The sequence below is a fragment of the Pelophylax lessonae genome (assembly GCF_965119305.1).
Source record: "Pelophylax lessonae genome assembly, chromosome: 3".
In the NCBI taxonomy this organism is placed as follows: Eukaryota; Metazoa; Chordata; class Amphibia; order Anura; family Ranidae; genus Pelophylax; species Pelophylax lessonae.
This window is the reverse complement of record NC_138770.1, coordinates 224,784,021-224,808,491: the sequence shown is the minus strand read 5'-3', so window position 1 is coordinate 224,808,491 and position 24,471 is coordinate 224,784,021. Positions and strand designations below refer to the sequence as shown.

Below are 24,471 nucleotides of genomic sequence, written 5' to 3'. Positions count from 1 at the left end.
CAAATGTACAAGTTATTTCTCTCAATGATTTTCCTTCCTATAATGCTGCACCGTGGCTGGCTTGGTGTCAGTCAGTTGTCTAGAAGAAAATACACTTTTTAATATTATTTATTTGGTTGAGGGTTAAATGAACCCCTGCCTACTTGCCTAGACAATTTTAGTGTGAAGCAACGGAACGGATTATGGATTGGAAATGGACACATTGGACAGGACAATCTTCAAAAACAAACCATCAGTGCTATAAAGCTATAAAACAAGACTGGTGATGTGACTGACTGGTGACTGGCGGCAGATTGAATTAGTAATTTCTAATTCATTAAAAACATGAATTTAGTAATTATTTCAGTGCTTAGCATTTGGGAACATGTAGGTTTTTCTGTAAGAACACTAGATGATCCACACGCTCCGGTTTCAGACTGCTTCTTTTCGTGGTTATAACATCTGCAGTAGAGAAAACCCGCTCTGCAGATACACTTGTACCTGGGATACACAAGTATTGCTTTGACAGCTGAGAGAGGAGGGGGAATATGACCTCGTTGCTCACGCCACCATTTCAAACGGTCCTCAGTGAGAGGCAGAGGTGGGGCTTTACAATATTTTTCCATTTAGTCTTCTGCCTTGGCATAGGGGGTCTTAGGTTCTATTGCACCATCAGTGAAAGACTGCCCCAGCAAAGTCATGAGCAGCAAAGTTGTGGCCTTTTTTTTGGGAGGAGTATGGCTGTCCTCAATGGGTGTTGTTTCTTCTTCCACAGTTGCTTTTTCCCTAGACACTTCATCCACATTTGTCCTTCTATTAGATGTAATCTGTGTGTTTGAACAAAAGATAATAGTATAAGAAGAGCTGAACTGACTAAGAGTGTGATTCATTGATGAGGTGTGGGAAACTGCACGGTAATCCATACCATACAGTTCCATTTCCACACCGCATCAGTGAATCAGGGCATGTTATTACACAACACAATGTAGCTGAGCTTCTAGCTGTCTGGGAGGAAACGTGATGAAATTCTAATTACCTCCAAATATGCAGCCTCCTCAGTCACTCCTCTGTATATCTCCGATCTCTCCTCCTCTGTGAGAATAAAAGGCAGTCCTTTAAAGCGAGGATCCAGTGCAGAGGCTGTATGAAGGATCTTCTTCTCTGCCTCACTGCTGTACCTCTTCAGGAGATCTGTTTTGATGGCATTCTTGATCTCATGGGTCATGGGTGTGTCTCCCATGGTGTCTGTCATGCTCTGGAGCAGTTGTGCATTTAGAGGGGCAATGAGAGACACTGTTGGGTTGCGCACTTCTGACATCAGCAAGGTGCACTCACAGCGTCCTCTGCATTTGACACATCTGTTTCATTGAGAGTGCAGAGATCAGACTCTCCTTTTCTGACTTCTGGAGACAGCAAGGTGGCACAAACTGCAGGTTGTTGTTCTAAGAACCTCTCGACCATGTCATATGCGCTGTTCCATCTTGTTGGCACATCAGTTATTGGCTTATGATTCTTCAGGCCCAGACATTTCTGTTTCTCTTTTAGACAGTGGCTTGCTCTAGTGCTGCGATGGAAGAATGTGGATATTCGTCGCACTCTGGCGAGAAGCCTGGAGAGCGTGGCCCCTTTCAGTGCCCCCTGACATGCAAGATTGAGTGTATGGGCAAAACATTTAACATGAGGAAATTTTACCAACTTGAGCTGCAACTATCATGTTTGCCGCGTTGTCGGTCACAAGCACTACAGATTTATCAGACAGCTGCCATTCTTCCACGACATGAGACAGTAGCTCTGCCAGATGAGCACCTGTGTGAGACTCATAAATGGCTCTTGTTTGCAACACATGTGACAAGACCTGCCAGTCCTTAGTAACGTAATGTGCTGTTATTGTAACATAGGACTCCGTTGTGACTGAAGTCCATGAATCACACGTTATTGCGACTCGACTGGCTTGGTTCATTGACGCAAGTACCTGAGCTTTGGTGTCGTGGTAGAGTGCAGGTATAACGTTTTCTGTAAAGTGACTGCGTGATGGGATCTTATAACGTGGCTCTAGCGTCTTCACAAGGTAGCGAAACCCGGCGTTGTCCACAACTGAGTAAGGCTGTAGGTCCTTGGCGATGAAAGCTGCCACAGCTTTGGTTAGTTTCTTCCCTTTTTCTGAGTTGGGCGGATAAGTTGACAGTCTGGCATCAATTCTTGGCTGATCTGGGTCTAGCAGTCTTTCCTTGGCAGTGGTGGCACTGCTAGTGGCGACAGGTGTTACTAACTCAGAGTGAAAACGGCTAACATGGTTTCTCAAGTTCGTAGTATTCCCTAGGTATTTAATTTTTGTGTGACAGGCTTTACATACGGCGTGTGTCTTGTCCAACTCACGCTTCCCTGTGTGTTCGTAAAATCCAAAATGTGCCCAGATGTTTGCTCTTAAAACGCTAGGTGCATTTTTTATCTCTCGATCTTTTTCTCCTTCTGCCATTACCACCATACTACCACGTATGTGACGGAGACGGATGACGTAAGTTGCCAAACTCTGTCAGTGTTTAAAAAAATACCACTATATATATGACTGTCTGTCTGTCAGACTCCCTCTTATGCATGCACTGAGCCAAAACCCCCGGGGCCCCCCCTTACCCCACAGCTGCCTGTGACAGTGACACTGACAGAGACCCCCCTCCCCCCACAGCTGAGCTGACAGCCGGACACACTGACAGAGACCTGGATGTCCCACACCTTCCCCAATCCCCCACAGCACTGACAAACACTGAGTGAGTCCCCCCTTGCCCAGACCCCCCACAGCTGACAGTGACACTGACAGAGACCTGGATGTCCCACACCTTCCCCAATCCCCCACAGCACTGACAAACACTGAGTGAGTCCCCCCCCTTGCCCAGACCCCCACAGCTGACACTCCGAGAGAGCCCCCCAGGCCCCCACTGACACTCCGAGAGAGCCCCCCTGGCTGCCAGACTGCCACAGCAGAACAATACCCCCGGGCCCCGACCGACCGTCCCCTGTCCCAGCCCCCCCCCATCAGACATCCCCCAGAGATACAGACGAGACCCCCATGAATGTCATGATTATACAATTATTTGTTCGGACTAGTACATACCTGCTGCTGTGTGACTGTGTGGGTTGTTGTGCACTGCATTGCAGAGGAGGACAGGTGCTGTGCTGCTCTGTGGCGTCACTGGCAGTGGCGGCGGCTGGGCCTGGGACGGTCGGCTACGGTGAGGCTGGCGGCGCTGGCTGGCTGCGATGGGGATGCACTTGGGGCTCCTCGCTCCTGTGCTGTGGAGTGTGGACTGGCTTGTGGCTTGGCTGGCTTCTTGGCTGCAAGGCCGCAGGTGGGACGCCGATACACGCAGGGGATGTCTTGCTGCGCCTCGGCCCGGGTCAAAGAGATGGAAGGGGAGGGGCGGAGCCTTTTTATTAAGCTCCCGCCACTAACCCACCAATCCGCTGCCGATCTTGTGACTTTTTCTCCCTTGCGCGATAGGGCGTGGCCGCGGCTGATGACGTCATTTCCTAATCGATTATGCCGGCAACCTGCATCGATGCAGAATCGCGAAGGGTCGAATCGCGATGCATCGATCTTTCGATTATATTCAGCAGCCCTACTTGATACTGTCAAGCGGCCTTTGAGTGTTAAATTTTGCAACCTATATTGTTATGATCTGCTTCACTTTAACCTGATATCAGAGGTTTTTTTTTTTTTTTTTTTTTTTTTGCATTGTTGGTCATATTTAGTACACTTATTAGTGTTTTCTGTCTGTTCTAGAAAATGTTGTGAAATGACTTGATGTGATCCTGTCTTGATCTGTAATGTATCGCTGACTTTATGGACCAATAGGGCTCTTTCACACGGCCGCTCCGTGTGAAAGCTCTGCTGCGGGACTTTTTTTTTTTTTCACGGAGCGGATGACATTTGTGTCATCCGCTCCGTAAGTCCGCATATCATCCCATCCGTTTGCGGATGATATGCGGACATAATGTAAGTCTATGGGCATTGCGGATGTCAGCGGATGACACCGCTGACACCCGATTTTCCTCCCTTTCCGTTTTTTGAACGGAGGAAAAATAGGGTTCTGTTCCATTCCAAAAAACGGAACAAAACTGAAAGGAGTAAAATCGGATGTCAGCGGATGGTATTCCGCTGACATCCAAAATGCCATAGACTTACATTATGTCCGCAAATCATCCGCAAAAAAATGATGATTTGCGCACACGCGGAGCGCCCGTGTGAAAGAGCCCTTAGAATTACAAAAAAAAATAAAAAAATTAGGCACATTATGCATATGATTACTATTATTTTTTAATAGAATGTCTGTCTGTATTGTGACTGGTGAATGTTTGGTCGGTTGGAATTTTTCTATTGCATTTTAAACTTTTTTTTCCATGGTAATGCACAGAATGGCAAATTTTAATCTGCATTCTTATTTAATCTGCATTTCTTATTAACTTCTAAAAGCAATGTGTTGCATACATCCCTTTGTTACCATGTAGCAGCTTAGAACGGGGATCACTCCCCTATCACAACTGGGTTAAGCAATCTCCTCCTCTGCATGTCACTTTTACACATCTGACAATATCTTGAGGAATCTGCTTCTTCTGCTAATAAGGTTCTTGATAAAGACTGGAGTTAATGAAATATGTGCTATGGATTAAATGACAGCTGTACAGAGCATTACAAAAGTTAGCTAGCAAACCAAAGGCAGGACACCATGCTTTAATTATTCCAGTCTGTCAAATATACAGAGGATAATCTCTTCTGAGAACAGGGAGATCTCAGACAGCAGATGTCAAAGATTTGTACATTAGCTATAAAAGCTGAATCAATCATTTACTGATGCTGCAGGATTGTCAAGTGCTAGCAATTATAGGCAATAAACTCTGGTAAATTATGCAGATTGCAAATATTCAGAAAGCTTGATATACAAGTCTAAATTTTATCCGTTCCTATTCCTTTAGAAAATCTGCTCCCGAGTCCTAAAGAAAACAAACTTTAAAACTCAAATTCAGAATCCTGCCCACTCTTTAAACCTTGAATCCTTTCCCTTATACTCCTTAAAATCACTGATATAACTTTGATTAACGCTTTTCAAATAAATCTCTACAGCTTCAAAGTAAGATGATGCAAAATGTATAGGGGGCGGAGCCTGCTGTCGGATCTCTTTTCGCTGGGTGGTTTGATAGAGGATTGTTCTATAGAGCCCACACAGCTGATTGTGCCTGTAAACGTTAGTTGGATACTTGTTTTATTGTTGGCCCTAATAAAATGTCACATACGGAGAGCCCTAGGTTTGTCCCTCTTTTTGTCCCATACTGGAGCTACTCCCAAGGGAAACGAGAGTTGTGGATCGTGTTTCACAGGATTATTGGCTGACTACCATCCATAGGAATACATCCCTATTTGGGAACAGCTTGTTCTGACCCACTGGTAACACGGGTCAGAACGTGAGATGAGCGGCCATTCTTTGTGATGGATTGCCCTGTAGAAGATTGACTTTCAAGCACCAGCACCCTCCACTTTGTGATTATTTACTGGTGGTTTTGCACAAGTTTTTTGCATCGGGCTTTCTATGTATTTATCCTTCTGGGACTTTCACATAAGTTGAAAATTTTAAGTAATATTTAAGAACTTCACTTATTTTGAACTGAGTTTTCCAATATATATGAATTGTACCATTGCTTATTGATTTATTTAGGTGGCGCTGCACTTCTCTTGATCATTGTTTTTGGTATGCAATGGAAGAATATTTAGTGTCAGCAGCCGCTGGTTTACACTTAAATTCACTTTACAATAATATTTGCACTTTATTAGCACTATTTTATTATATAAAAATATTAATTGCGTTTATTAGCACAATCATTTATTTACATTACCCATCCACTGTTGCACTGATTTTCTCTCCATATCTAATCCATGATGGAACTCCATGTTGCATCCTGGTAAAAATTTAAGCTGCATACACACTAGGGATAGACCGATTATCGGTAAGGTCGATATGCACTTTCCATGATATATCGGTATTGACCCCGAAACTGGCCGATATTGCCGATTTTATTTTTGTGACGTCATTCTGCCTACTTAGGCCACCTCTCTCGCCTTGGACAGCCTCGATAGGAGTCGGGACTAGTCTCGCAGGAGTGTATCACAGCCATACACCCACCCACAGCAGTCCGGTGCCAGCCACCAACATCCACAGGCCCTGTACCAGCCAGCCACAGGCACTGCACCAGCGAGCCAGCCACCCACAGGCCCTGTACCAGGCACCACAGGCCCGTGCCATCCTCCCACCACAGGGTGCTAGCAAGCCAGCCATTAAGCATTAAACAAAAATTAACATGTTCAATACCAGATTTGTGCCAAAAATTGTCTTCATTTTTTAAAACTTTAAATGTACAAAATATCGGCCGATACCGATATGTTGTGACCAAAATATCGGTATCAGCCCTGAAAAAAAACATATTGGTCTATCCCTAATACACACTATACAATTTCCTTTAGATTTTTTCCTCTAGACTTAACCAAAACCATATAATATAAGGTCACACCTAAACACTTTCAATTTATATGCAATCAGGCGGGCCCTTGCACTACATAGTTGAAGGCAAATCTAAAGGAAATCAACCAGCAAAAGTTGTATAGTGTGTATCTAGCTTTTAGTCTACAAGCTATGGTGCCAATCATTAAAAATTGATCACACCTGATATACTGGCCGGCCTATTTCATTTCTTGACTCGCCCTAACTAGAGCTGCACGATTAATCATTAAAAAAATTCCTAGATTCATATGGAGCTATTCGCTGCTCATTCACAGCTGTCAAAAAAAAACAAAAAGCCTCAGCAAATGTTAACATTGCTAAGGCTGCGCGGTAACTGTAAACACAATGCTTTACAATGTATTTCGTTCTTTTAGATCAAAGGATTGAACTTCTGTCCGTAAATGAGGTCAGTTTAACCTCTTAAAGTGGAGTTCCACTCAAAAGTGGAACTTCCGCTTTAGGTGGTCACGACCCCTGACATGCCACATTTGGCATGTCATTTTTGTTGAGGGGGGAGCGGGTACCTAGTTTTGACAGGTACCCACTTCCGCTCGGGCTGAAGTTCTCCTTTCTCCCTCCCTTCCTGCAATCTTCTGGGACACGTCACCGGTCCCAGAAGATTGCCTGGCCAGACACGACGCGCAGTGTGCACCCGGCTATGGAGCCGCAAGCTGTCGCAGCTGGGTACCCACACTAGAGATGCCGGCGCCACGGGGAGAAGACTGAGCGAACCGAGGCACCCCCGGCTGGATTGTGGGACAGGTGAGCGTGTGTGTGTGTTTATTAAAAGTCAGCAGCTACAGACTTTTAATAAACACAAAAGCCAGTGTAACTCCGCTTTAAAGTCCCGGTTCACACTATTGCGATGCAGGAACAATGCGAATATTCAGCGTGTTTACCCATCGCATCCGCCGAACAGGCAGTTCACACTGCCATATGCAATACGCTGGGGGTGTCAATTCAAAGTTAACACCCCCAGATCAGATCGCATATCACAGTGCGATCTGACAGTATGCACATGAATCGGATGCGATCCGATTCTGCTGAGGACCAAAAAAGGGTCCTGTGCGAGTTCACTGTGATTGCGGTGCGAATTCAGCCATACAAACAGTGCACTCCGAATCATATGTGATGTCTGTGATCGCGTTAGTGTGAACCGGCACTAAGTGTCCTTTCACGCAGTCAGTTGAGTTTTTTTATCCGTTTGGCGACTTTTTTTTTTAAACGGACACGGATGCACTTTTGTAGGGTCCGTTCCGTATGTCCGTTTTTCATCCATCCGTTTGTGGATGAAAAACGGACATAATGTATGTCTATGGGATTGCGGACGTTAGCGGATGACATCGCTGACATTCGTTTTTGCGTCCGTTCCATTTTTTAAACGGTAGAAAAATAGGGTTCTTTTCCGTCTCAAACTGAACGGAATGGACGAAAAACGGATGTCAGCGGATGGTCATCCGCTAATGTCCGCAATCCCATAGACATACATTACGTCCGTTTTTCATCCGCAAACGGATGGGAGGAAAAACGGACACACGGGAACGCCCGTGTGAAAGGACCCTTAGCCTTTGACACTTGTTGCTTACAAGTTAAAATTAATATATTTTTTTTTTTTTTCTAGACAATTACAGTACTTGGAAACCCAAGACTATTTTAGCAGAGACCCTAGAGAATCAAATGGCAGTCGTTGCAATATTATATGTCACACGGTATTTCCATAGCGGTCTTTTTTAAACGCAATTTTTGCAGAAAAATACACTTAATGAATTAAAAATAGTGAAACCGTAAAGTTAGCCCAATTTTTTTGTATGATGTGAAAGATGTTATGCCAAGAATTGTGATCTTTATTTTACAACGCCCCATCACATGCATCGAAATACTCCACTGCTTGGCTAACCTTCAAGATGAAAGAATGACATGGCCCCCTTCCTTGCCTGACCTAAACCCTATTAGGGTAACTTGTGGGCCCTTTTTAAATGGGAGATTTACGATGAAGGAAAACGATACACCTCTCAGAACAGTGGGAGGCTGTGGTTGCTACTGCACAAATAGATTGTCAACAGATCAAGAAACTGACACTCCATGAATGGAAGGCTTATGACTGGTTTTGAAAATGAGGATGGCTGTATTGGTCACTGATTTATTTTTTTCATCAAGATCCAAGCAGTACTGCTTGGATCTTGATGAAGGGGACATACCCCGAAAGCTTGTCCTGAAATATTGTATGTTAGTGCAAATAAAAAAAGTATCACGGACAGTACTCAATTGTCTCTGTCGCAAGTGCACTAATACGGCTACAATTACCTCAAGCATTTATTTTTTTGAAATGTCAAGTATTTGTACATTTTTGAGATGTTTGTTCGCACTTTAACAAACTTTAACAGATGAAACTGAACAAGTGAGAAGGGAAAATGTTTAGTTTTTCATTTAGCTGCAAAATAATTCTGCACACAGGTATTCTCCCAAGAAAGCCAAAACCTCACTTTTACTTAAATATTCAGGTTTGCAGTTAACTATTTTGGATTGACCAAGGGCACTGTAGTTCAATAATGAATCTTCAAAATACAACTTGACTAATAATTTTGCACAAAATGTATGTAAAGATGCACATAATTAAAGTACTTTTCAGTAACTCGACATTCAAAAACAAGTAAAACTGAATGTTGTTGCCTGCAGTATGCATATTTATAACCTAGACCAATGGTGCATCACCTTTTTTGAAGTTACAGCAAGATTTGACATATCTGGGTCCTGAGACTTTGTTCATTTTTCTGCAGTCACATGGGGCCTAAATGTGTATATGTGTGATAGAAAGATGTATATCTATCTCTATTAATGCTCTCCCTCAAATTATCTTTTAGTGAGCAGGATAAAAAAAGTAGGCCCAAGTGGCCAAAGTGTTACTATAAACGGGTACCACGCCAGTGCCGTTTCAATGCCCTAGCCTTTATAGATCTTTTTTGCTCTGTAAAACATGCTGAAAATGGTTTAATAATGCTGTGCTAGTTCCCAGTTTCCTACTCTGCTCATCCTCCATTGGTTTTAAAAAAGCACAGTACCACAACATGCAGTTCTCATCTGTCTGCTGCATTTCCTACAGTACTTGATTTTTAAGAGATCTTATATGTCTGTTCACTAGCATCATATTACTACTGTCTCCATGTAACTGCAGAGTGGATGTGATGCTGTCTGATGTGTGAACCCTCTGGCTGGGTGCTTGTGCTTGCTGCTGAATGACATTAACTGTGTCGGAGCTATACTGGCTGATTTTTAGTAATATACATTTAGTTCTAATTGCGCTTTAGAATGTTTTTGCTTGTAGATTAAAATTTGTATTAGGGGCATAACATGAAGATCTAAATCTGCATTCAGTGATTTGGGTAACCTACCAAAATAAAATACTCTGGTCCTCCATTTTTAAGGGACTTTTTTGGAGACAAATACATGAACTTGTTTTTTGTTTTTTTTTTTTCAAAATAGTCTTAGAAAATTGATTCTAAAAATATGGTGTTTCATGCGGCGTCAGTCCCATCGTGTCTTATGGAAGTGCAGTAGCTGCATGGAAACAGCCGTTTTCCCCATTTGACAGCCATGCAGGTTCGGGTCTCGCTACACAGACCACGTGCGTTTGGGGACATCCATGCACCCTGTGCATCCCATGTGGTCAAGGCCCTTGGCTCGGATGTATGTATAAGTACATGAAATGTTATATAGCAGATATTAAAAAATTTTTTTTTTTTTTTTTTCAGAACATCACTTTTTTTTTTTTTTTTTTTTTAGAGTGCAAAAAAATACAATAAAAATCACACAGGTGATCAAATGCCACCAAAAGAAAGCCCTATTAGTGGGGGGGGGGGGGGGGGGAAAGGACATCAATTTTATTTAGGTACAGTGTCGCATGACCACGCAATTGCCAAAGTAACACAGTTCCAAATCGCTAAAAATGGCCTGGTCATTAAGGGGGCAAATTCTTCCGGTCCAGAATTGGTTAATCAGAGCATAGCATCAAGTCAAACTCCTAAGATATTGATCTGGTCATTTTATGTAGCTGAGGGGGTTGGTAATCAGTTTCAGCTGCTTTGGTGTTAATGAAATTAACAGGTTCACTAGATGAGCAATAATGAGACGCCCTCCAAAACAGGAATGGTTTTACAGGTGGCGGCCACTAACATTTGTTTTCCCTAGTCATCTTTTCTGACTGTTTTTCACGAATTTTGCATTATGCTAGGGTCAGTGTTGAGGCAATACTTGGACCCTATAGAGCTTACACAGGCAGTCCAACTCTGCCAGGATGGCACATCAATACATGCCATTGCCAGAAGGATTGGGGTTTCCAAGCATAAGAGTGTCTCAAGAGCATGTAGATTCCAGGAGACAGGCAGTTACTCTAGGAGAGCTGGACAGGACCATAGAAGGTCTTTACCCATCAGGGCCTGGACCAGGACCGATATTTGCTCCTTTTGTGCAAGAATGAACAGGATGAGCACTGCCAGAGACCTGCAAAATGACCTCCAGCAGGCCACATGTGTAAATGTCTCTTACCAAACCTTTAAATGGATTTCATAAGAGTGACCTGAGGGCCTGACATCCTCTAGTGGGCCCTATGCTCACTGCCCGACACCATGGGGCTCGATTGGCATTTGCCATTGCACACTAGGGATGTAACGATATCAAAATCTCACGGTACGATACAATTTCGATATTGACCTCACGGTACGATATTTATTGCGATATTGTGGAAAAGCTCACAGTATTGTTAAATACTATTTAATGACCACAGATACACTACTTGAATTCCATCAGTTTGATAGTGGCACTGGCATTAGTGTTTTTTTCTTTTTCATTTAATTTATCTTTAGACCCACAATCCTGAGCCTGTTCCTTCCTACTGCTCCAGTTCTCTAAGTTCTCAGTAATAATAACGCCATGACCTTGGGAATAATGCCCAGCAGGGGAGGATTGGGAACAGCTACTTCCTCCCCTGCTGGCTGCTGAGCGAGGAAGATGCCCTACTGAGATGCCATATTGGAATGGTGACGTAGAATGGGCGGCCAACAGGGACACAGGGCCTGGTGGAGTAGCTGCACACTGAGGGAACTGGAGCGTCTTCCCCCCCCTTTCTGATAGCTGGAGGCTTTGGTAGGCATGCAGGGTAACGCTAACAGCAGTGTAAGTTAATTTTTACACCGCACCATATTGCTGAAATAAACAGCCACTTCCTCCTAAAATGTTGCACAAGCTCACCTCACTTACACCCGTGACATTACACTCACCGGCGGTCCGGTGTCTTGCTCTTGCCTGTGTAGTGTGGTGCATTTTCCTGATGCCTGGCTGCCTGCCTGCCCTGGAAGCTGCTCCGCCGAGTCCGACTCCGCCGCTCTCGTGCGCTGGCTCCGCCCCACAAGCCCGCCCACCCACACTGCTCCAAACCAACTGGCAGCCGCTCGCCTCGGCTCGGCCAGTAAGCAGTAAGCACTGTGCAGCATAGGGAGGTGACAGGTGAGTGACCGTCCGTGACAGACGGCGACCAGACCAGTGAATTTGACTAATAATAGAGTCCCAGCCGCGGCTATTTTTTTTTCTTCTAGCGGCCGCCCCTGATCATCTGCCGCCTGCAAAACCGTGCCCCAACCACGACGATATCGGGACACGGTAACCATCGCGATACCGCGATGGCGGCAATATCGTTACATCCCTATTGCACACCAGAATTGGCAGGTCCGCCACTCCAAAACAGGAATGGTTTTTACAGATGGGAGCAGGATTACACTGAGACCCGGTGACAGATTTGCTAAAAATTGAAAAAAATTTAAATCAAATGATTTTTTTTTTTCCTTTTTAAAAATTAATAGATTTTTAGCCACCCTGCTTGTACCTATCACATGCCTGGACTTTCACTTATTTACCATCTTTTTTCATTTTAGTAAATTGATGTAATGCCATTTTATTAGGTATGTACCAAGCATTTTTGCTTTTTGAGATCAATACTGCATACAAGGATAGTGAATTGACCTTTTCAGCATCACAGGAAATTTGGGGAAAAATGTGTTGGATCCCCATACCGCATGCTTTAGTGAATGGAGCCCAATGTTACATATGTTATGTGGAAAATGCATGGTGTGCCTTTTCAGTGCATGTATTCACCCCCCCCCCCCCCCTTCAAAATCTTAATTCAGCATTTCCTCAATTCATACAGAGCAGAACTGTTCTCTAAGAGCCGGTTCACACTGCCGCGACCATAAGTCGCCCCATGTCGGAGCGACTTTACCGCGACTTTACCGCTACTTGTGAATTATTTTGCGTGACTTATGACAGACGACTTTGTATTTGGCCAATCAGAATATGATGTGTTGTGACCTAATTCCCCTTTTCTGCTTTTTTTTTTTTACTCATTTCCCACCAGTGCCATGTATCAGTGTCCACCAGTGCCACTGTCCACCAGTGCCACGTATCGGTGTCCACCAGTGCCACGTATCGGTGTCCACGAATCAGTGTCCACCAGTGCCACGAATCAGTGTCCACCAGTGCCAGGAATCAGTGTAAATTAAGGCAGTATTAAACTGCCTTAGCCCCCGTTCACACTGGGGCGACCAGTCAGGCGACCTGGTCGCCTGACAGGTTGCCGTAGGTCGCCTTCCATAGAGAAGCTGCGGACCCGTTCTAATAGGAGCAACACAAGTCGCTCCGACTTAGAAAAAGGGTCCGGAGCTTCTTTGGGGCGACCTGGAGCGACCTGCATAGACTTCAATGTTATGAAGTCCGTGCTGGCCGCTCCGAGGTCGCGGTGCGAGCAGCGCGCCGCGACCTATGAGGTCACCCCGGCAAGTAGCGTCGCCCCAGTGTGAACGGGGCCTTAGCCTTTTTCTGACACTTGTGGCTTACAAATTAAAATAAGTATTTCTCTTTTATTCATTGACGGACACAGCTCCCTGATTCTTCTTAACCATTGGGCTATACTGCCCCCCTACAGGAGTAGGACACTGGGCAGGAAAAAGCTTGACTACGCCTTTGGGCAGTCCCAGGGGCTGTGCACCCACACTCAGCTATAGGCACTCAGTTTTTTTCTCTGCCTAGTGAGGAGTAAGGACCTAGTTTCTTGCTGGGATTTCTGGTCCTGGCAATTTCTTAATTTTGTTCCTATGAGAATCTACTATCAACTGCCAGACTGGATTGGATAATCTAGATCCAAAGGGCCCCCCCCCCAGTCTGGCCGGCGAGTGCGCGCAGGCCTAGGCTCCGCCGTGCTATAGCCCCTCTAGACGGAGCTGGCCTGCAAGTTAAACATCTCACAAAGGCGCATAAGACCTGGCTTCAGCCTAAGTCGCAGCGTTCCTACTGGTCGACGCGTGGCTTATTGCGTCAGTACGTCACTTCCGGTGGCGGTGGTTCCGACCTGTGGAACTCAGACAGCAAGGAAGTTTCCTCTGCCCCTCTAGCCGTGCATGAAAAGGCGCTGGTGTGGAGTAGACTCCCTTCAGAGGTGTTTCTGACCAGCTCAGTAGATTGCTTTAAAAAAGGCCTGGATTCTTTCCTAAATGTATACAATTGTAACTGGATTCTAACATTTATAGGCTAAGTTGATCCAGGGAATATGTGATTGCCTCTCGGGGGATCAGGAAAGAATTCAATTGTGGGTATAGGATTGTGTATGAAATTGTATGTTATTTTTTTTTTTTCAACCTATGTATCATCCTATGTGTACTATGTACTGTTCTTTAAGTAATAAACTCACTTTTTTTTTTTTTTCCCTTACCCAGAGCTTCCCATCGGATGAAGGCTGGCCTTTTGCTAAATACCTGGGAGCATGCGGAAGAATGGTAGCTGTGAATTATGTAGGTGAAGAACTTTGGAGTTTCTACAATGCTCCGTGGGAAAAGCGTGTGGACCTTGCATGGCAGCTAATGGAAATTGCTGAGCAGCTCACAAATAATGACTTTGAATTTGCACTTTACCTCTTAGATGTCAGTTTTGACAACTTTGCAGTTGGACCTCGAGATGGAAAAGTAATCATCGTTGATGCTGAGAATGTCTTGGTAGCTGATAAAAAATTAATAAAGCAAAGTAAGTGTATTACCTAATCTTTCAGGCATTTTATGCTGCTAAACTCCTGATTGACATCTATACACCCATGCAAGTATTTGCAAGGGGAGGAAATCTATGATGATTTGGGTTTTTTGTTGCATTGACATGGATGTCCAGTTAAAGATGGGTGTACATTGATTGCATCTAATTTTTTACTTACCCATTTGATTGCGATTGTTAGAAGAGGGCTTTTTTTTCCTTCTGCATTTCCTCTTTCAGTGCCCTAGAACCAGGGGAGTTCATTTTAGTTAAGTGGTAATTAGACTTTCACAGTTCATGTTCAAAGGTAACCAACAAAACTAAATGTATCTCCTGCGTTTTGCATGCATTCAAGTGGGGTGACAAAGTAAAACTTGTCAAACTGCTAAGTTTTTTAATTTAAAGTACACTGGCTGCGTTACAAAGATTGCGATCATATTTACACATTTTATGTTATGAAACTTTGCATTTATATTGTGATCTTTCGCATACTCTTAGCATACAACACTGAAGGAGCGCATTACATGTTTTTGATCCACACATGCATTGACTGTAATCCTTGTTCTGAGGCATCAGCAGCGAATTAACATGACTGGATTGTTATATTAGAGAAAAGGCATGTAGCAATGAAATATTGACGTGTAAAAAATACCCAGGCACATTGGCACAGAACCAAGCAGGGTTAGTTACGTTTTCAGGAAAGCTGGCCAGATATCTTGTCAGCTTGCTTCTAGATTATGCCCATATTTGTCATGTCCTGTGAGTTCACCAGCTGCTCCTCTACGAGACAAACATGATTGATTGGTGAAGTTCTACAGATTAATCTTTTGTTTTTTGCCCCATGTGTTGAGATTGATAAACTGCTTTTTTTTCCCTCTAGCTAGGTTTTGTGGAGCTGCATCCTTTTTACAAGTAGCCTTTTCATACAAGTAGATTTTCTTTATCATTCATTGACGGACGCAGTCTCTGCTCTTCATATCAGTAGGGTTATACTGCCCCCTACAGGAGTAGGACACTAGGCAGAAAAGTTCTGGCTACGCCTATGGGCAGTCCAAGGGGGTATACCCTCTCTCCCTGCTATAGGATGTCAGTTTTAATCTGCCGAATCAGGATTAATGACCTAGTTCCTTGCTGGGATCTCTGCTCCTGGCAAGTTTTTCTTTTTTTTTTTTTTTCCTAGATAGTTTTTTCAGTTAACTTTTTCTCAGAATTTTTTTCCTGTGAGATCTACAAGCTACTAAGCCGGATCTGGACGACGGGCTGGATATATAGATCCAGTGGTCACCCCAGCTGGCCAGTGAGCGCGTGCAGACCCCAGCTCCGCGCTAGGTCCGCCGCGGCATAGTCCCACTGGACATGGACTGGCCCCGCGAGTTAAACGTCTCGCCAGGTTGCAGCGTTCCTATTGGCCGACAACCTCCCCCCACTTTTGGGGAGAGGGTTTCTGTCAGGAGATGGCGCCCGCCTGTTTCTGATATGGTGAGTAAATTTTCCCCCCTCTTCCCCGGGCGGATTTTGGGGTGAACGCGGACCCCCTAGGACGGTCGGACCCTCACAACCTCTGGTTCCCCTCTGTCCTGTCACGCACCCTTCTCCCCCCACCCACTACTGGGGGTATGGGACGTTTGTAACTACTCCCAGGGGCTGGGACCGAGCTTAAGTCCGGGGGGAATAGCGCCGGCGACAAACGATCATGCGAGGGGGAGGGGGTGTACGTGTCACTCCTGGGTTACCTGGACGATCTGCCACTCCATGCTGAGTCTTCCACGGTGCTGGTGACAAATTTGGAGATCACCATGAGAACTTTGGACGAGTTCGGGTAGATTCTGAACCTTCAGAAGTCGCCCCTGGTCCCTTCCATGAGACTGGACTGTCTGGGCCTGACTTTGGTCTCGTCCTCAGCCAGGGTGTTTCTTCCTCCGAAAAAACTACAAAAACTCCCAGACTGCGATTTAGCTGTTGCTGTCCAGCAAATGGTTGTTCTTTGGACCTGTATGAGCGTTCTGGGACCAATGGTGTCGTCCTTCGAGGCGGTCCTCTACGCTCAGTTTCACACGAGAATTCTCCAGAAGGAAATCCTTCTCAAATGGAACAAGAATCCAATTTCCCTGGACAATCCGATCCAGCTGAGCCAGGTGACCAGGGAGTCCCTGATATGGTGGCTTTGGTCCTCGGCGCTCAAACAAGTAAAATCCTTTCTATATATTGGACAGTTGTCACCACGGATGCTAGTTTTGTCTGGGTGGAGAGGGGTTCTCGGCAGGTTTTCTGCTCAAGGAGTCTGGTCCGTGGTAGAATCCAGGTTACCGATTAAATGTACTTCAGCTGACAGCGATCAGGCTTTGCCTAATCCACTGGACCGAGTACCTTCAGGGTTGTCCAGTGCGTATTCAATCGGACAGTGCCACGGCTGTGGCTTACGTCAATCACTAAGGGGACACCAAAAGTGTTCTTGCGGCCTTGGAAGTGGCTGGCATCCTCCGATGGGCAGACAGTTGACAGACCTTGGATCAAGGGGAATGGTCTCTCCATCCGGTGGTGTTCCAGCAGTTGTGCCTTCGTTGGCACTCCAGATGTAGATCTGTTGGCGTCTCAGATCAACAGAAAAGTGCAAAGGCTTGTGGCCCGCTCCCGAGACCCTCTGGCGGACGTGCTGGGGGTCCGTATCAGCTGATGTATGCCTTTCCTCCTCTCAAGTTGCTGCCAATACTTCTTTGCAGGATCGAGGCAGAAGGGATTCCGGTTATTCTTGTGGTTCCGGACTGGCCACGCTGAGCTTGGTATGTCGATTTGGTCAGGCTAGTAGCAGACACTCCTTGGAGACTTCCTCTGAAGGAGGATCTACTGTCTCAAGGGCCAATCTTCCATCCTGCTTTACAGTCGCTGGCTTTGATGGCTCGGCTGTTGAAAGCCAGGTGCTGAAGACCGGGGTTGTCTGCTTAAGTGATTCCTACTCTGCTTAAAGTGAGGAAAGTGACTTCTAGGAAGATCTATCATCGTACAAGGAAGTCTCATATTGCCTGGTGTGAGTCTCTTGGGGCTCCTCCTCGCTCTTACTCGGTGGCTTGGATCTTGGCTTTCCTTCAATGGGAAGTTGATCAAAAGTTAGCCTTGAGTACTATCGACGGTCAGGTTTCGGCCTTGCCAATTTTCTTCCAACAGCCACTAGCTGCCTGGTGCATAGCTTTATCCAGGGGGTGCGACACCTGTCCCCTCCAGTACGACCTCTGTTGCCACCTTGGGGCCTTAATTTGGTGCTGTCGGTCCTCCAGAAACCTCCTTTTTGAAAGTATTCAGGAGGTTCCTCTGCTTACCTTATCCCAGGAGGTGGCCTTTTTGGTGGCTTTTACTTCTGCGTGCAGGGTGTCTGAACTGGTGGCGTTGAACTGTCGTTCTCCCTATCTGGTGGTTCACAGGGATAACGTGGTCTGTCCTTCCTTCTGAAGGTGGTTTCCAGTTTTCACCTAAATGAGGACTTTGTTTTACCCTGTGTCCTAAGCCTAAACATCCTAAGGAAATTGCATTACATGCTTTGGATGTGGTTCGGGCACTCAGGTGTACTTGGCGACTACCGAGTCTTTTCGAAAGTCCGATTCGCTCTTTGTACTCACGGATGGCCCAAGGAAAGCGCTGCCTGTGACTGCTGTGACTATTTCCAGGTGGATCAGACAGACAATTGTGCAGGCTTATTCGATTAAAAGTCAAGGTTCCACCTTTCCCTGTTGAGGTGCATTCTACTCGGGTGCTTCCTGGGCTTTTTGCCATCAGGCATCTGTGCTTCATGTTTGCAAGGCGGCTAGCTGATAGTCTGTTTACACTTTCACAAAGTTTTACAAGGTGGGTGTGCAAAGTTTTGCAGGCTGCCGTTTTTAAGGGTGTTTTAGTCTCCCTTGAGGGTGTTTGATGTTTTTTCAGGTGGGTCTCATGTTGTTCTGATGAGTCCTATGTTGCCTGGTTGGCTATGGTTTAGCATTGGGGAATTATTTTTCTGCTGTTCCCACCCCTCATTTTTATGGCACTGCTTTGGGACATCCCTATTGATATGAAGATCAGAGACTGCGTCCGTCAAAATAGAGAAAATTGGATTTTGGTCTTGCCATAAAATCCTTTTTATCTGATGTTCATTGATAAGACGCAGTATCCGCCCCTCTATTTGAGTTGGGTTGGTATTTTCTATGACACTTCTTTTAATACAAAACTGACATCCTATAGCAGGGAGAGAGGGTATACCCACTGGACGGCCCATAGGCGTAACCAGAACTTTTTCTGCCTAGTGTCCTACTCCTGTAGGGGGCAGTGTATGCTGATATGAAGATCAGAGACTGTGTCGGTAAATGAACATCAGAGAAAAGGATTTTACTATAAGACAAAAATCCAATTTTTTTTCTTGTCTCTCTTCCCTTATATATTTATACAAGATACTTATGATAATGCTGTAAGTAGTTTGTGAGATTATATTAGCAATTTGGCCCATCTAATTTTACTTGGTAATTGTACAAACCCACAACAAGATGCATAGGCAAAGATTGATCCATATAGTGTGCTAGTTGGTAACAAGTGCACTGAGCATAGGCAGATCTTGATCTATATCTTGTCATATATGTGGAATTGAATCATGTGCCATTTTAAATATAAATTTCTTGGCTGCATGCAAAATACACTGAGCAGCCATAACTTTGACCACTCACCTAAAATTAGTCCGGTCCCACTTTTGCCACCAAAACAGCCCTTACCTATTGAGGCATGGATGCCACTAAACTTTGGAAGGCATGCTTTGGTATCTGGCACCAATCAGTCAACAACAGATTCTTTAAGTCCTTGGAGTTGCGAGGTGGGTCCTCCATGGTGCGGACTTGGTTTTTCTGGCATGTCCCACAGATGCTCGATGGTTTTAGTTCTGCAGAGTTTGAAAGCCATGTCGACACATCAAATTTATTGTGTTCCTCAAACCATACGAACCAGTTTTGCAGTGTGGCAAGGTGCATTGTCCTCTGCTATCGGGCAATACAGGTTCCATGAAGTGGTGTACTTGTTCAGCCAACAATTTGTAAGTAGGTGGTATGTGTCGAGTAACATCCACATGAATGACGGGGCCCAAGGTCTCCCAGCAGAACATTGCCCAAAGCATCACACTGCCTCCCCTGGCTTGCCTTCTTCCCATACTGTGCTCTGGTGCCATCTCTTCCCCAGGTAAGCAATGCACATGCGCCCAGCCATCCACATCATGAAAAACCTGATTCAGCAGCCCAGGCCACCTTCTTCCATTGCTCCATTAACCCCACTCTGATGTTCATGTGCCCATTGACGCTTTTGGCTGTGGTCACCCTGGAAACCATACACAAACTGCAATGTCCTTTTTTCTGCTTTCAGTACGTCATCTTCAGGGCTAACATGTTTACTTGCGGCATAGTATAACCCGCAGACTTCAGATGTCATTGTTACAAGTGAATCAATGTTATTCAGTAAACTTGTCAATGGTCATAAAGTTATGGCTAATTGGTGTATGTTTAAATGCATTTTTTTCTTTAACTACTTCAACCCCGGAAGCTTTTACCCCCCCTTAATGACCAGGCCAATTTTTTGCGATTTAGCACTGCATTGCTTAAACAATTGCGCAGTCATGCGACGCTGTACCCAAATACAATTTGATGTCTTTTTTTCCCCATAAATAGAGCTTTCTTTTGGTGGTATTTGATCACAGATTTTGCGCTATAAACCAAAAAAGAGCGACAATTTTGAAAACAAAAAACACTTTTTTTTTTTACATTCTGCTATAAAACATTCACAATATTTTTTTTTTAAAAAATCTAATTTTTCTTTTTAACAGTTTAGGCCAATTTGTATTCTGCTACATATTTTTGGTAAAAATCCCAAAAAGCGTATATTGGTTTGTGCAAAAGTTATAGCGTTTACAAACAATGGGATCGATTTTTGTATTAATTTTTTTTTGTTTTTATTAGTAATGGCGGTGATCAGTGATTGATTTCTTTTTTTTGCGGCGGACAAATCTGACACTAATACAGTGATCAGTGCTAAATATGCATTGTTACTGTATAAATGGCACTGGCAAGGAAGGGGTTAATACTGGGGGTGATCAAGGGGTTAAGTGTGCTTCTAAATTGTGCTTACTAACTGGGGGAGGGGGGGGGGCTCTGTGACAGGGGCACACAGAGATCAGTGTTTAAGCTTCGCTGCGACGCACTCTCTAATTTTGCCTGTCTGACAGGACAGCCGACCTACCTTGTTTACATAGGCAAACGGCTCTCCTGTCAGTTTCCCTGAAGATTGTGGGATGCCGGCGGCGATCTCGCCTGCTCCTCCTGCGGTCTGGCTCCAGCAGCATGCGCGCGCCGCCGAGACTACGTGCACGTTATCACGTAGATCTACGTGTCTATGCGCAGACGAGCTGCCCTGCTGCAGTAAATCTGTGTGGGGCGGTCGGCAAATGGATAGCTTTCTAGCATCTTAACCGTGGTGGGTTTTTTATGTATAAAGCTAAAATAATTTACAGATTCGTTTGTTTAAATATCAAGATTAAAATCCTAAATCCAAAACTTGCCAATGCGGGTTAAATTCTGATTGTACAGCCTTTTAAATTTACTAGAAATTTTTTTTTTTTTAAATTGTTTACGTTGGCCCTCACACAACATGGTTACAAGATTTTAGGGCCTCTAAACAATCACATTGTAATGTGTGATTGTAAAGTGTGCAATATTGATTGAAGCTGTTGGTCTGTGGAGGATATTAAAGCATTTATTTTAAAGAGAGAAATTTTACTTTACAGATGTCATACTTGCTCTGTGCAATTGTAGTGTGCAGGGTGGCCTGATCTCTTCTCAGGGCACCCACTGGCGCTCCTGGCTCCTTCTTGGTGTCCCACCTTAGTTAGCCGCTTCCTATTGTGGCACACATGTGGGCTCGTTCCTGAGCCACACTGCCTGCATCTATAGACAGACACCGAGCCTCGGCCCCGCCCCCTCACTCCCTCATCGCACTGGTAAAGGAAAAAAGTGTATGGCCAGCTTTAATGCTGGCTACCTGGTTGTCATTCAGTTCAAAAGGCTTGTAAAATTTGAAGCCCAAACTAGTTAAAGTAAGCACCTAGTAAAGTCAGGTATTCTGAACTTCATACAATTTCTGGGTATCGTTTACTTAAGTCTAAGGTTAGGTGAAGTGAAAGTGTATAACCAGAGGAAAAAAACTTTTTTTATTTTTTTTTTTTAAGCTTTGGATAGAGTTGAGAGGGATTAGAACGCTTGTCAGTATTGCTGTCTGAGCCACCATTAGGGAGAATCCCCCTCCTATTTGTCCTGTTTGACATTCTCATTGAAGGTAAAAGCAAATTAGGGATGCACCGAAATTTCGGCGGCCGAAAATTGGCCTATCCCATTTCGGCCGAAAATGGGTTAAAAATGCCGAAATTAATGGCCGCCGTGAGGAAGGAGGAGGGCGCATCGCAGGTTTGAAAAGACGCGCCTCTCAATGATGTCCCTACTACTGCGATCTGTGCATTAATGAACTAACAGACCAGACGGGAGGGCGGGCGAGCGGCCGCTAATAGCTGTAACTATGCGAGCCTTCACTTCCCTGTCAGCGGACGATGTGCATGAATGAACTGAAGTGACACACCGGGCGGGGGGAGCGGCCGCTAATAACTGTAACTATGTGAGAGCTTCACTTCCCTATCATGCAGGTATCTCCTCTGACAGGGAAGTGAAGGCTCACATAGTTATAGTTATTAGCGGCCGCTCCTCCCGCCCAGTGTGTCAGTTCAGTTCATTCATGCACATCGTCCGCTGACAGGGAAGTGAAGCTCTCCTATAGTTACAGCTATTAGCGGGCGCTCGCCTGCCCGGTGTGTCACTTCATTCATGCACAGATCGTAGTAGTAGTGACATCACCGGGAGGCAGGCCGCCGGCCAGAGGCGTCTTTTGAATGAAGGACACCGGAGGAGCTGAGTGAGTAGGAGAGGACACTGAGAGGGGGGGGGGGGGAGGGTGTACTGACGAGAGGGACGCTGAGGCGGGGGGGGGGGGGGAGCTGAGGCAGCTTACCAATGGTATTAGTATTAATTATGCAGCATGAGGGGGTTAAGGTATTGTCACTGCTGGTCACTGATGCATTAGTGATCAACCAGTGGCAGTTAATTAACCCCTTTGTGCTGCATTAGTGCAATCAGTATCAGTGCAACCTGTGTTAATTAACACTGATACTGGTTGCACTAATGCAGCACAAAGGGGTTAATTAACTGCCACTGGTCAGTCACTAATGCATCAGTGACCATACATTAACCCCCTCATGCTGCATAATACTAATACCATTGGTAATTAAATTAACCACTTGTTTCAATATTTGAAGTGAAACTGGGTTGGTGAAGGTGATGGAAGATCGGTTTTATCATATAGCGGTTTTCTGCTTAGAACCAAGTTTAGTTTAACTTGGAAAACCAATTTATCACTAAAAATGTTTTCTCTTGCGTCCTCCGACAGTCGCCACCTCCTCTAAGTCATCACTATTGGGTATTGACTTCCTAGGATAGGAAGTCAATACCCAATAGTGATGACTTAGAGGAGGCGGCGACTGTCGGAGGACTTAGAGAAAGGAATTTTACAAAAATTCTGTTATTTTATTTGGGATATTGTAATGTTTATGTACACTATTGTAAAGTTTACAAATTTAATCTATAATCTTCTCTGCTTTTCTAGATAAACCAGAAAACTGGGATGTATGGTATGAAAGCAAATTTGATGACTGTGACAAAGAAGCATGCTTGTCCTTCTCGAAAGAAATTCTTTGTTCTCGAACTACAGTGGACCATAACTACTATGCTATTTGCCAGAACCTCTTATCTAGACATGCTACCTGGCGTGGCACCTCTGGGGGTCTCCTTCACGACCCTCCGGCAGAAATTGCCAAAGATGGCCATCTTGGGGAATTGCTGGACGAATGTGCAAACCCAAAGAAAAGATATGGGAGGTTTAAAGCTGCTAAGGAATTAAGAGAATACCTTGCACAGCTAAGTAATAATGTGAGGTAGTCTATACTGTTCTTTTATTTTCTTCTGTCTAGCAAATAAAAAGTGTAATTAGCTAGAGCACGTACCAGCTTAAGTTACTGTTGTATAGTCAGGCATTCTAAATAGAAGCTTTGTAAATGCCATGAAATAGAACTGAAGTGGAAAGGAGAGTGGTATCCAATCCTTTGCAATCAAGCCAGGTACGTGTTTCTATCTAATTAAAACTTAAGAAACTACTATTGATTTTTCTCTCAGATTACCCGAGAGACAGATCACATGAGATCTCCAGGTGACTGGAGGAAAACGAACTTTGGTAGCTTAATTGATTATTGCTGTGTCAAATAGTAGTTGACATGACATATTACATTGGTATCACAATTTTTGTGAAGCTGATGCCTTTACTTGGAAAGTTCAAGTTAAGACTGCTGGCCTGTTTTAAAGGCTTTTTTTCTTAAGTCATTTCATATTTGTATGTTGAGGCACCAAACTTTTTTTTGTTTTTTTCCAGCTTTTGATTTGTTTTGGGTCTTTATGTTGCGTCCTGTTTCCTAATATCTTTTTTACATATGCTGTAAATATATTCTAATTCTGCATTAAAATATAGTCATTGTTTAGTTTTCCTTAAACAATTTATTTGACTTGACCCTTGTTTTCTCATTATTGTTTCCTGTCAATATTGGTGCACCCAAGTTGTGGTTATGAATTGGACACTCAAGATGCACACCAAAGAGATCATGACCGGCAAAACTCCTGGACACAGTTTACAGGCTAAGGCCTTTTGTTGGGAAAGTTAAAGCTGTACTAGCTTGAATTTCCGCCAATTCCTGGCTGACTTTGAAGCTGTGTGTAGCCCCGTCAGCACTATCCAG

General features: G+C 44.5%; 1 protein-coding gene across 1 annotated transcript in view; it reads left to right on the top strand.

Annotated features, from left to right (window-relative positions):
* The window catches only part of DIPK2A (divergent protein kinase domain 2A), a 46,781-nt gene extending 22,553 nt beyond the window's left edge, over nt 1–24,228 (top strand). Inside the window, exons 2-3 of the mRNA XM_082252431.1 lie at nt 14,282–14,585; nt 23,292–24,228. Coding sequence (XP_082108557.1) covers nt 14,282–14,585; nt 23,292–23,623 — 636 coding nt within the window. The 3' untranslated portion in view covers nt 23,624–24,228. The remainder of the gene's footprint in view (nt 1–14,281; nt 14,586–23,291) is intronic.
* The last annotated feature ends 243 nt before the right edge of the window (nt 24,229–24,471 follow it).